This window comes from Kogia breviceps, chromosome 19, assembly GCF_026419965.1.
Source record: "Kogia breviceps isolate mKogBre1 chromosome 19, mKogBre1 haplotype 1, whole genome shotgun sequence".
Lineage (NCBI taxonomy): Eukaryota > Metazoa > Chordata > Mammalia > Artiodactyla > Physeteridae > Kogia > Kogia breviceps.
Genome location: NC_081328.1, coordinates 12,446,781 through 12,460,463, shown reverse-complemented (window position 1 = coordinate 12,460,463; position 13,683 = coordinate 12,446,781). Strand labels below are relative to the sequence as shown.

The 13,683-nt window shown below is 42.0% G+C and overlaps 2 protein-coding genes across 6 annotated transcripts in view; one reads left to right on the top strand and one right to left on the bottom strand.

The window, feature by feature from the left end:
* Window positions 1-9,535, bottom strand: part of SMYD4 (SET and MYND domain containing 4) — a 31,165-nt gene extending 21,630 nt beyond the window's left edge. For 2 of the 3 annotated variants that reach the window (XR_010838332.1, XM_059046698.2), the window contains exons 1-2: window positions 9,206-9,535; window positions 8,199-8,344 (exon numbers count right to left, since the gene is read on the bottom strand). Coding sequence is in view for 2 of the 3 variants with exons in the window: in XM_059046698.2 (XP_058902681.1) it covers window positions 8,199-8,332 (134 nt within the window). In the remaining variant the exon portion in view is untranslated. The remainder of the gene's footprint in view (window positions 1-8,198; window positions 8,345-9,205) is intronic. The other variant, XM_059046700.2, reaches the window with a different exon arrangement.
* Window positions 9,536-9,593: 58 nt separating this feature from the next.
* The window catches only part of RPA1 (replication protein A1), a 44,061-nt gene continuing 39,971 nt past the window's right edge, over window positions 9,594-13,683 (top strand). For all 3 annotated transcript variants that reach the window (XR_010838295.1, XM_067021881.1, XM_059046717.2), the window contains exon 1: window positions 9,594-9,779. Coding sequence is in view for 2 of the 3 variants with exons in the window: in XM_067021881.1 (XP_066877982.1) it covers window positions 9,747-9,779 (33 nt within the window). In the remaining variant the exon portion in view is untranslated. The remainder of the gene's footprint in view (window positions 9,780-13,683) is intronic.

Below are 13,683 nucleotides of genomic sequence, written 5' to 3'. Positions count from 1 at the left end.
GTTGGGCATGTGTTACAGGCCTGGCCAATCAGAGGAGCCCACATCTTTGGTCGAAGAGGGGTGCACGCCATCAAAGTTAGGTTGATCAGAGTCCAACCCAGACCTTTTTTGCTCAAACTCTTAGGAAAGATGACCTCTTCTCTTGTGGTTATTAAGCTGTTATCAGCATGTGCTCAAGGTTACCAATGGTTATACTGCCCACCAGGTGGAGAGAGTCTGTGTGACAGATGAAGAGATAGAGTCTGATGACATCTTCTGAGCTCCTGGATACAACTCTGCCTAAAAATAGATCTGCCTTTGCACATCCTAGTTTCCACAGCCTATAGATTTCCTAATTTGAGCTGGGTTTCTGTCACTTGAAACTGAAAAAATTCTAGAATGATACTATAAAGTCACAGTAATTAAAACTCTTTGGTTTTGGCACAGATGTAGAGTCTAGAAACTCATTTATAGATAAGTGGGAATTTAATTTTAATAAATGTGGCATTTTGAAGCACTGGGGAAAGGATGGACTATTCAATAAATGACGTGGGAAAACTACCTGGAATAAAACTTAGAATATTCCCTCACATCACACACAAAAATAAATTCCAGATGGATTAGAGAGCTAAAACTAAAAGACAAAACCACCAAAAAAACTTAGAAGAAAATAAAGAATATTTTTATAATCTTGGGGAAGAGTAGACTATCCTAAGACACATAACCCAGAAACCATAAAAGAAAAAGACAGAAACGCCTGTAAAAAAGTTAAAATACATGCATGCAATTTATATATAATGAGACACAATAAGTAAAATAAAAACAGATAAATAATAGACTAGGAGAAAAATTAGTAACATATATAGCAAAGAAATATATAGTCAGATTCATGAAGACCCCTTAAAAATTATTAAGAGAAAGATAGACAACCCACTAGAGAAATGGGCAAAGAACACAAACAAAAATTCACAGAACAACTATTAATGAGTAACATTAGAAATGGTGCATTACTTCACTAGTAATCAGAAAAATGAAAATTAAAACAAGATTATTTTGTCCTTAAGGTTGCCAAAATTAAAGACCGTTGCCTTCTGGGACTTCCCTGTCCCACTGGCAGTCCAGTGGTTAAGACGCTGTGCTTCATGGGACTTCCCTGGTGGCTCACTGGTTAAGAATCCTCCTGCCAATGCAGGAGACACGGGTTCGAGCCCTGGCCTGGGAAGATCTCACATGCCATGGAGCAACTAAACCCATGCGCCACAACTACTGAGCCTGTGCCCTAGAGCCCGTGAGCCACAACTGCTGAGTTCATGTGCCACAACTACTGAAGCCTGTACGCCTAGAGCCCATGCTCGGCAACAAGAGAAGTCACAGCAATTAGAAGCCCGTGCACCACAACAAAGAGTATCCCCGGCTCGCTGAAACTAGAGAAAGCCCGTGTGCAGGAATGAAGACCCAATGCAGCCAAAAATAAATAAATAAATATATAAATTTATTTAAAAAAAAAAAAAAGACTCCGTGCTTCTACCATAGGGGGCACAGGTTCGACCCCTGGTGGGGTAACTAAGATCCCTCATGTGGTGTGGAGCAGCTAAAAAAAAAAAAAATGACTGTTGTTTTCTAATGTTGGCGAGGATATGTTCATGGTAAGCGGGTAAAGCCTTCTTGGAAGACAATTTGGCAGTATTTATTAAATTTAAATTGCTCATAACCACTGATGCAACAAATCCTCTTCTAAGAATCTATCTTAAATTCTAAACATATGTACAACATATATAAAAGTTGTTCATTGCAGCACTGTTTGTAACAGCAAAAAAACAAAAACAACCACCTGGAAAGAACATAACTGCCCATCAATAGGGGAACAAATAAGTTGTGGCAATAATATACTAGCAATCTCATTTGGTTGCTAAGAAGATTAAGGTATGATGTTGCAAAAAACCTCGAAGAACAAAGCACATAATATAATCTACTAGAGGAGAAAAAGATATGTGCACATTTATATACAAATGAACGAGAATACATAAAAAAGAAATAGAAAGTTCTAATAACTTGTAGTAATCTCTGAAAGAGAATGAGAAGGCTAAGGGGGAAAATTTCATGTTTTACTTTATTAAATATTGTATCAATCTTTTGCAAAGAGAATGTACTTGTATCTTACTAACATTTATAAAAAAGAAAAACAACAAGCCAAAGAAAAAAGAAGTATAACCCTAATTGTACCTAGTACCTGAACTGGCAAGGCTCAAGGTTGAATTATTTCATTCAACCAAAATCGGAGTGCCTCTATGTGCCAGACACAGTAATAGCTGCTGGCACAAAGATAAATATGAAAACCTGGAACTTGAAAGGTTATGTGTTTCTGTGTATATATAAGGCTCTCATTCATGTGTCACACTGAGCATTAATATGTGCCAGGCACTGAACTAAAAGCTTTACCAAACTATCACTCAATCAATATTTATTGAGTACCTGTTTTTTTTGACACTACACTACTCTTGTCTGCAGAAAGACAAACAAATACAGACATGGTTCTTGCCTTCGTGGAGTTAACACTCTAGTAGTAAAGATAGACATTAATCAAATGATTACACAAATATAAAAAGGAAAGGTATGCAGTGTAGTAAATGCATAAAAAATGAAGATGACCCAGCAGGGACTCAGGGAAGGCTTCCCTAAGGAAGATTTGGCTGATCCTGAAGGATGAGAAATTAGTACTAAGGGCATGGTGGAGTGCATAGGAAAAGCATTTCAGGCAAAAGAAATACCCTAAGAAAAGACCATGTGACAAGAAGCAGCATAGTGCATATCAAGAACTAAAAGAAGGCCCATATGTCTGAAAGGGGAGTGTGGTGAGAGAGGAAGCCAGAGAGATAGGCAGTGCTCAGACTGCAATGTCTTACCGGCTACATTGAGAATTTTTGTCTTTACTGCAAGAGCAAAAGAAACTGGTTTTAAGTAGAGCAATATAATCTGATTTGTGTTTTGAAAAATGATTCATGCTGTGATGTAGGAAACAGTCTGGAGGGAGGCAAGGATGAATATAGGAAACCAGTCAAGAAGCAATTGTAATGGGCTAGCTACCGATAGTAATTTGGGTTAGGGGAGTAAAGGGAGTATATTAATTTTTTTGCTGCTGTAACGAATTTCCACAAAATTAGTGGCTTAAGGGCCTGGGTTCAATCCCTGGTTGGGAACTAAGATCCCACAGGCCATGTGGCACGGCCAAAAAAAAAAAAATTTAGTGGCTTAAAAGAAACTAAAAATTATCTTACAGTTCTGAAGGGCAGAAGTCTGGCACAGGTTTCAACGGGCTAAAATCAAGGTGTTGGTAGGGATGGATTGTTTTCTGGAGCTCTTGGGGAGAATCTATTTCCTTGCCTTTTCCAGTTTCTAGAGGCTGCCTACATTCCTTGGCTTGTGGCTCCCTTTCTCTGTCTTCAAAGCCAGCAACGGTGCATCTCTGACCATTCTTCCACAGTCACATCTCCCTCTGACTCCTCTTTTCTGCTTCCTTTTTTCTATTTTTAAGGACACTGGTGATTAAACTGGGCTCACCTGGATGATCCAGGCTACTTTCCCTGTCTTAAATTGGATTTAAAAAAAAATTAATTTGTTGGGCTTCCCTGGTGGTGCAGTGGTTAAGAATCCGCCTGCCAATGCAGGGGACATGGGTTCAAGCCCTGGTCCAGGAAGACCCCACATGCCGCGGAGCGACTAAGCTTGTGCACCACAACTACTGAGTCCGCGCTCTAGAGCCCGCAAGCCACAATTACTAAGCCTGCATGCCACAACTACTGAAGCCCATGCACCTAGAGCCCGTGCTCTGCAGCAAGAGGAGCCACCTCAATAAGAAACCCATGCACCGCAATGAGGAGTAGCCCCCACTTGCTGTAACTAGAGAAAGCCCGCACGCAATGAAGACCCAACGCAGCCAAAAATAAATAAATATACATACACACACACACACACACACACACACACACACACACACACACACACATATAAATAAAATGGTTCACAGGTTTCTAGTTTTAGGAACTGAAATAAGGCAGTGCAGTTCATTAAAATAGACACCACTGGAAGGTAATCTAATTTCGAAGACAAGATTGTGAGTTTGCTTTTGGATATGTTGAATTTTAAGTATCTTTGAGGCTTTAAGTAGCCATCTGGATTTAGACATTTGTGTCTCAGAGAAGAAGTGAGGGCTGGAGATATAATTTTAAGGGTAATCGGCATATAGGAGGTAATTGATGTCTTGGGTGTGAATGAGGCTGAACTGGTTGAGAACAGAGAGTGACTAGGAAAGAGAGCCTAGGCTGGAGTCTTGAGGAACTCCAACATTAAACAATCAGACAAATCCTCTTCTTTGATTTATATTCCTTTCAGTGCTCCAAAACTTCAAATTTGGATTCTTACTGATACTCCTTTTTGCTGTTAGTAAGCTATATCAATTTATCTTGGGAAAATTCTATCATCCAGAGTTTTCATCAGCAGTTCTCCAACATTTCTGGAAAATTTTTGAAGGGAATCCACAAATCCCATAGAGTTTCAACATTATTTTTCAAACTGCAGGTCATGACTCAGTAGGTCACATAAATCAGTTTAGAGGGTCCTGATTAGTACTTTAAAAATGAGATCAAGGCTTCCCTGGTGGCGCAGTGGTTGAGAGTCCGCCTGCTGATGCAGGGAACAGGGGTTCGTGCCCCGGTCTGGGAGGATCCCACATGCCGTGGAGCGGCTGGGCCCGTGAGCCACGGCTGCTGAGCCTGCGCGTCCGGAGCCTGTGCTCCGCAACGGGAGAGGCCACAACAGTGAGAGGCCCGCGTACCGCAAAAAAAAAAAAAAAAAAAAAAAAAAAAAAAAAAGAGATCAATAGACGGGAAAATATCAAGAAGTACATCACATGCAGTAAGCATCTACACTTTCTTCCTTGGTGAAATTTTCCAGTCTCATGGCTCAAAATGCCATGTAATTCCCCAATTTGTATCTCTAGCCCAAGCCTCATAAACTCCATGCTCATTAAGACATCTCAACTTGAATGTCTACTAGACATTTCTGACTGAAATACGAACCCCTAAACTTCCTTCCCAAGACACCTCCACCTGCAGCTTTCCCAGGTGATGGTAATTTCATCCTTCTACCTTTGGCCCTGTAGGTCTACATCCCAGGAGTCACTTTTTACTCCTCTCATTCTCAAACATACCATATCCCATCTGTCAAGAAATGCTATTAAGTACACCATCAGAATCCAACCACTTCTCATCACCCCCACTACTACCACCCTGGCCCAAATTACTATCACCTCCTCTCTCACCTGGATTAAAGCAACAGCCTTCCAACAAGTCTCTTTATTTCCACTCTTACTCCTGCTATACTCAACACAGTGGTCAGAGCAATCCTTTAAAACAGGGATCAGCAAACTTTCTCTAGAAAACCAGAGAGTAAATATTTAGCCTGCTTGGGCCAAGAGGTAAAATCGAGGCTATTTCATAGGTGCTTATGTAACAAAAGAAAAAACACGCTTGTAAAAATCATTTACTGACAAAATTCAAGGTATAATAATTGCGTACAATTTTTTTGTAACACAGGTCTACTAATGAAAGGAATGAAAAAAATTTTTTTAAATGGATACCATTTTGCTAAACTGGAGTTCAAAGCCAATGTTCCCGATCATCAAATCGACTACAAATATTTATCTGTAAAAACCATTCTTAGCTGATGGCCACATAAAAACAAACAGTGGGATGGATTTACCCTGAGGGTTGTTGTTTGCTGACATCTGTTTAAAATATAATCAGATCGTATCACTCTTATCTCAAAACCCTGTGAATTAGTTTTCTATTGTTGTGTAACAACTGCCACACATTCAGCAGGTTAAAGCAATACCCATTTATTTTTTAAAATTATTATTATTTTTTTGCGGTACACGGGCCTGTCACGGTTGTGGCCTCTCCTGTTGCAGAGCACAGGCTCCAGACGCGCAGGCTCAGCGGCTATGGCTCACGGGCCCAACCGCTCCGCGGCATGTGGGATGTTCCCGGACCGGGGCACGAACCCGCGTCCCCTGCGTCGGCAGGCGGACTCTCAACCACTGCGCCACCAGGGAAGCCCACAATACCCATTTATTATCCTCAGTTCTGTAGATCAGAAGTCCAGGTGGGCTTGCCTGGGCTCTCTGCTTAGGGTCTCACAAGGCTGAAATCAAGGTGACCTCTTACAGAGAGGATCTGGGAAAGAATCTATATCTAAACTCATTCAGGATGTTGAGTTTAGAACTGACAGAAGCCATTTCCTTGCTGGCTGTTAGCCAGGAAGCACTCTCAGCTTCTAAAAGCTGCCTGCATTCCCTGTCATGTGTCATGTAGCTCCACCTTCAAAGTCAGCCAAATCACATTCAAACCTCATGCTTTGAATCTCTCTGATTTTCCTTTGTGCTGCCAGCTGCGAAGAACTCTCAGCTTTTAAAGGTCTGGTCTGATTGGGTTACACCCACCCAGTAATTATATCTCAAAGTCAGGGGGCTTGGGACTTTCATTACATCAGCCAAATCCCTTCCCAGCAGTGCTTAGGTTAATGTTAGATTGAGTAAGCAGGGGACCAGAATGCTGGCATGGGGGCAGGGGGAGCATCTTCAGAATTCTGCCTACTATACCCTGCAATAACTTCCTACTCAGGGTAAAAAGAGAGAGCACTAAGAAAGGGTCAACTCGATTTGTGCCACCTGCTCTTCCCCAACTCCCATGCATGTCCCATTACCTCTCCGATGGTATTTCCTACCACTCTCCCTCTGGCTTACTCTGTTCATCCACCACTAGCTGTTCATCCAACTTGCTGCTGCTTAAACATATGCCAGACACGCTCCCACCTTAGGATCTCTGCCTGGAATGCTCTTCTCTCAGATACCTACTTAGTTAACTCCTGTATCTCCAAGACTTTGCTCCACTTTCACTCTTTCAATGAAGCATATCTGATTATACTACTTAATACTACAATCTGTACTCTCGCTCCTGGCACTGCCTATTTCCCCTACCCTGTTCAATTTTTCCTTTTTTTCTACTGTATTTATCACCTTTAACAGACTATATATTTTAACTTATTTATGACGTTTATTGTCTGTCCCTCCTTGCTAGAATTAAGCTCCTCAAAGGTAAGGAGCTTTGTCTATTTTTTTTAAATGATGTATTTTTTTGTTTACTAATCACTTAGCACAGTGGCTGGCACAAAATAGATGTTCAATAAAAATTCACTGAACGAAGTTTGGGAAACTCCTGCTTCAGTTTTTTATTTACTTATTTTTTTAATTTTTAATTTCTTTGGCCACGCCGTGGCATGCAGGATCTTGGTTCCCCAACCAGGGATGGATGCCGTGCCCCCTGCGGTGGAAGCAGAGTCTTAACCACCGGACCACCAGGGAAGTCCCCTGTTTCAGTTTTTTATATATGTATGTGTGTACTATGTTGTGATGTAAAATATATTTCTTACTGAAGAGTGTAGTCAAGAGTGTTTGAAAACTACTGGGGTTAGACTGTATGACCTCTATGGTTCTTTCCAAATAGGAGCATTTATGAATTTCTATGTGCAGCTAGTAAATCCCCACTATATCCTTTGGGATATGGCAAGGTGCACAGCCTAGTGACGACAGCAAGGCACTGATTACTGAAACATAATATTGACACTGAAAAAACTAAATAGCATCCCTACCTGTTGTATAATAGTAGGTTAGAAAGAACTGTGGAATTCAACAGCAAGAACTGCTGAATGCCCCCAAATATAAAAATCTTAACGTAACTCTTCCATCAAAAAGAGATATAGGGCTTCCCTGGTGGCGCAGTGGTTGAGAGTCCGCCTGCCGATGCAGGGGACGCGGGTTCGTGCCTCGGTCTGGGAGGATCCCACATGCCGCGGAGCAGCTGGGCCCGTGAGCCATGGCCGTTGCGCCTGCGCGTCCGGAGCCTGTGCTCCGCAACGGGAGAGGCCACAACAGTGCGAGGCCCGCATACCGAAAAAAAAAAAAAAAGAAAGAAGCCCGTGCACTGCAAGGAAGAGTAACCCCCACTCGACACAACTAAAGAAAGCCTGGGCGCAGCCACGAAGACCCACAAATAAATAAATAAATAAATTTATAAAAGAAAAAAGAGATATAATTTGAGAGCAAATCACAAAAGACCAAGTTTTCCGCATCAAAATTTCCCTAGTTAAAGCTTCCATTCACTTACTGAAGAAGCGAAGATGAGTGAAGAAAGATATCGCTTAAAGTCTCTGCTGTAGAAATTGTAACCTGAATGGACTTGGGGAGCAAAGACCACTTCTGAAGTACGTATGATTTCCACTCATCCACGGGCAGATCCATGCTACTTTAAATCTAAAAAATGAATAAGAAAATAAGGAATGCGAATTTCTACAAATGCACAATTCTAGAAAGTCAAGATTTCATTCAAGCATGCACGAAGAAACAAAATCAATTCTTGTGGTCTCTTCCTATAGTTGTTTACATGCTAAGGAAGCATCAAGTTTCTCGCCCCAATTCACTCAACATCCCTTCATTCAGAAATATTTATTGAAAGCTTACTTTGTTCCAGGCATCATACTAGGTACTGGTTATACAATGATGAATCAGAACTCTTACCCAGTTCAGTTTTTTCTTTTTAATCCCCAGGTCACTCCTTTAGTTCAAGCCTGCACCATTTCCTGTCCGGCATTCTTTCTAGAGTGTCATAATTAGTCTCCACGCCCTCAGACCCCCCACTTCCCCATTCCAAATTCAGTCCATCCTCCACATTGAGACAGATGTCAGTACTCCGCCTTAAATTCATCAATGCTCCCCCTAGCATTTAGGGAAGCCCAATACAAACCCTTCATTATTTGACTCTTGGCTTACTTTCTGATGCTCAAGTCTCACTTCTTCCTCTGTACCCTACTATCCTAGCTACTCAAAGCTATCCCCAGCTTGCCACGCTATTCATCTCCCTAGGTTTTACAAAGACTATTCATTGGCCCTACCCTCACTTGGAGTTCACCTGGCAAATTTCCAAACATTCAAGACCCAGTTCAAATGGTACCTCCTCAGGGAAGCCTTCCCTGATTTTTACACCTGTGAAAGCAGCACACTTTGTGTCTCTCCTGGGGCCCAAACCATGTCTACCTTGAGTTAGTGCTCCAAACAGCAGAAATTCCCTCGACAGACTGTGCTCTCCTCTGAGGGTAGGGACCAGGTCTTATTTACCTTGAGAGATCCCCACTGTGCCAAGCTCAGGGTCTGGAACCTGCGGGAGCTCAGCTCTGGGTTGCTGAAGGAAGCAAGTCAATGCTTTGACTACATCTAGTAACAGAGTTACTAGGGCAACAGCTCTACCACTCCTCTGGGCTACCAGTCAGTGTCTGCCCACCAAAGGCCGAGGTGAGTACGTTTCCGTCAGCTCGGAAAGCTGCCGGAACTCGTCCACTCCCCGCCCTTCGCTGCGTCCGCGTCACGCTTCGCGCAGCACGCTTCGCGCGCTCCGCGTTTCCGCGCCCCGCCCCCAGGCCCGCAATCCAGCGACTAGGCCCCGGACCTGGGCTCCGGTGAGTCACGTGGGCCACCCGCCGCGACTCGGCCAATGAGGTGGCTGCTCGGCTCCTAAACCCGCCCCCGTGCCGTGCGCACGTCTGGAGGCCTTCGCGGTGCACGCAGGTCCTCGGGCCAATCGCTTTGGAGCGCGCGGGTTGCCTGGAGTAAAGCCAGGGCTGCGGGGGTGTCGGATCGCGGGAGTTGTTGCGGCGGAACCATGGTGGGCCACCTGAGCGAGGGGGCTATTGCGGTGAGGAAACGCCTGCGAGCCGGGCGCGGGCCGGGGTGGCGGTGGGCCTTGGGGCTGTGCGAGGTGGAGAAGGGGGAGAGAACACGGGAGGAGGAGACAGCGGGGGCCGGGGAGGAACCGCCGGTGACTCCCTAGAATCATCCTCAAAGCATTTTTCCCATCGTCTTTTAAACACGCTCATGTTTTTCCTGCTTAAGGAAATGAAACAAAATAAACTGTTGATTTTCGCCCATCTCTCTCCCGCAGCCACTCTCTTTCTCCTCCCCTTCCCCCATCCGCAGCCTAACTTTCCTAGAGTTGTAAGTTTTCAGTTCTTCCTTTTTCTCTCCTCCCATTAACCCTTCAACAGACTCCAGTCAGTCACTCCCCTGATCACTATAGAAGTAACCCTGGCTGAAGTCAGCAGTGCCTCCAGGTCGTTAAATCCAACGGACACTTTTGAGAGTTAAATTTACCCGAGTTCTCAGCAGCGTTTGACCATTGAGCATCGCTTTCTTTTGGTAACACCCTCTTCTTTCGGTTTCTGTGGCTCAGCTTGGCTTGTCTTTCCCCGTCTTATTTGGAGATCTCTCTGTAAATTTTTGTTGACTCTTCTCCCGAGACAGATTACCATCTGTATGTCAATTGCTCACAAATTTCTGTGTCCGGAGCCACCTTTACTTTGAAAGACAGACCTCTATCAGCTGCGTACTTGATATCTCAAAAACATTTTCAATTCAGCATGTCCCAAAGCAAATCCATTACCTTTCTAAATTTGGGCCTCTACCGTTCCCTGTCTGGATGAATGGCAGCATTATTCATTAAGTTATAACAGCCAGAAATTGTGGACTCATTCTTGCTACACATTCCGTCACCCTGGATGTCCAGTCCCTCCCCAAGTCTGGTGTGTTTTACCGCCACATATATCTCTTAAATGCATCTACTTCTCTCCATCCATACTGGCACCATTGTTTCTGCCTGGCCTTCTCACTTCTACCCAGCATAACCCTCCTCCTGCCATTCCCATCATAGCATATTCCCACCAGTTCTTTCCTCCTTTCCAGCCTTTCCTTTTTTTTTTTTTTTTTTTTTTTTAAATTTAAATCCGGGTATATATCATACTCCTGCCTTCCACAGGGGCTTTGAACATTCTTTAACCTGTGCCTACTGCCTGGGTGGTTCTTCATTCTCCCCCTGCTGACTAACGTAACCTTCAAGTCTCCGCTCAATTACTTCCTCAGAGAAGCCTTCCTTGACTCTCCTTGCTAGGCTAAATCCCTTTATTTTCAGCCCCTAATTCCTGTTTGTTCACGATATTAAACTGCCTTTCCTCTTCTGTCAAATGAGGTTAATCATACCTAGTACCTGTTGCCTAAGGTTAGTGGGACGATTAAATGAGCTATTAATTTAAAGTGCTTAGTCCATGGCTGATACATAATAAATGCTCATTATATGTTACCTATTATTAATAATCACAGATGTGATCTTACATTTATATGTTGTTTATTTGATTCATATCAGTTACTTTCCGTCTCCCTCCACTGGATTGTAAATTCTTTGAGGCCTGAAATTATGTCTGTTTTTTTGCTCAACATAGTCTCCGGACTATGTCCGGAAGGACTGCTGGCAAGTTTTAGGTGCGCAATAAATGTTTGCTAATTGCGCGTGAGGCAGGGAAAAGAAAGGGACAGAGATAGATGGGGAAGAACAGTGGCAGAGTTGAGTGAGTATTTTAATAAATTAGAAATAACCCCGAGAAGTGATTGCAAATTGTAGTCCTTGTTTACTTTATAGCTGCTACCTTGCATCTTTAAGACAAATTAGGAATTGTTCTTCACTTTCAAGGAAAGTGACTGGTATTTTTCAAATAATTTGATGAGTTAGGTTTTGCCATATTCAAAATTTAGGAAACATATTTCCAGTGTTAGGTGAAGTATTACTTAGGTTTTGTTCATAAATGATAAGGAAAATTTGTGTGTGCATGTATTTGTGGTGATGGAGTTAGAGTACCTTTGTCAAGTTTGTTTATCAGCTAAAGCAGGTAATATCATTTTAGTTCAAAAGACATAGACCCCAAAAGGTAAGCACTAACACAAATAGTGCATTTTCGGCCAGAGCTAACATAAAATAAGAGATTATGTGTGGAACTATTGTAGTAAATAGAACTAATAGCATTTGTATCTTGAGTAATTAGGTAATACAAAGAAAGGGGAAGGGAATGAATACTTTTGATCATTTCCAATGTGCCAGATACTTTATTATAGTCAGTAGTTACAGTAACCCTGTAAAGTAGAGTTTTATCATTAACCCCATCTTACAGATGAAGTAATTGAAGTTCAGAGAAGTTAAGTAATTTGTGCATGAGGTGAGGATTTGAACATGTGCTCTGAACCATTTCATTCTGCTGTTTTGTATTTTTTTCCTTCCAGTTTTATTGAGATATAATTGACATACAGCACTGTATAAGTTTAAGGTGTACGCATAGTGATTTGACTTACATACATGATGAAACAATTACCACAGTAAGTTTAGTGAATGTCCATCACCTAATATAGATACAAAAGAAAAAAAAAGTATTTTTTCCTTGTGATGATAACTCTTAGGATTTACTTTTTTTTTTTTTTTTTTTTTTTTTTGGCGGTACGCGGGCCTCTCACTGCTGTGGCCTCTCCCGTCGCGGAGCACAGGCTCCGGACGCGCAGGCTCAGCGGCCATGGCTCACGGGCCCAGCCGCTCCGCGGCATGTGGGATCTTCCCGGACCGGGGCACGAACCCGTGTCCCCTGCATCGTCAGGCGGACTCCCAACCACTGCGCCACCAGGGAAGCCCAGGATTTACTCTCTTAATAACTTGCATATATAACATTGTTAATTATATTTCATATATAGTATTGTTAATTATATTAATCATGTTGTATGTTACATCCCTGGTACTTATAACTGGAAATTTGTACCTTTTGACCACGTTTGTCCGGTTCCTTCTCCCTCTACTTCCTGCCTCTGGTAACCACAAATCTGATCTCTTTTTTCTATAAGTTTCTTCATTTGTTTGTTTTTTTTTTGAAGTATAATTGGCTTACAATACTGTGTAAATTCTTGGTGCACAACATAGTAATTTGATATTTCTGTACATTACAAAATGATCACCACTGTTGCTTTGTATTTTTATTAGCAATGTTAATTTGGAAAATTTAAGTCAGTTCTGTCTTAAGTGTATATATCATGCTATATGTCCCAGAAGAGTAAGTCTTATATTCACTATTTATGATGACACAAATAAATTAAAAAGAATGATAAACTACTACATGTATTTATTTGGTTTTAGAATCAAATAAAAGAGAAAGGTGCTTGATGAAATTACTGACCTGTCCCTTCCCCCAGTTCTGTTACTTTAAAAAAAGAAAAGAAAAAACCACCTTTACTGAATGAAGTTCAATTTGATTTACGTATAACAAAAACTATAATACATATTGTTTACAAACTATATCAGTCTGTACTACATCAAACTATATGCAGTAATACGTCAAACTGTGTGCAGTTTGATGAGTTTTGCCAAATGTATACACCACCCCAATCTGCTCCTTTCCCATCCCCTGCCCCTGCCCTAGGCAACTACTGTTCTGGGTTCTGGTTTCTATCACTATAGGTTAGTTTTTTTGTTTTTTTGTGTGGTTTTTTGTGGTAGGCGGGCCTCTCACTGCCGTGGCCTCTCAACCACTGCGCCACCAGGGAAGCCTCAGTATTTTATTTTTAATTTGCCTTTTTGTATTTGAAGTGCGTTTCTTGTACAGAGCAAATAGTTGGGTCTTTCTTATTTATTACAATAATTTCTTCCATTTAATTGGAGTACTTGAACCATTTACTTAATATAATTACAAGTTTGGGTTTAAGTTTTTCATTTTGCTGCTTGTTTTTTTAATTTGTCC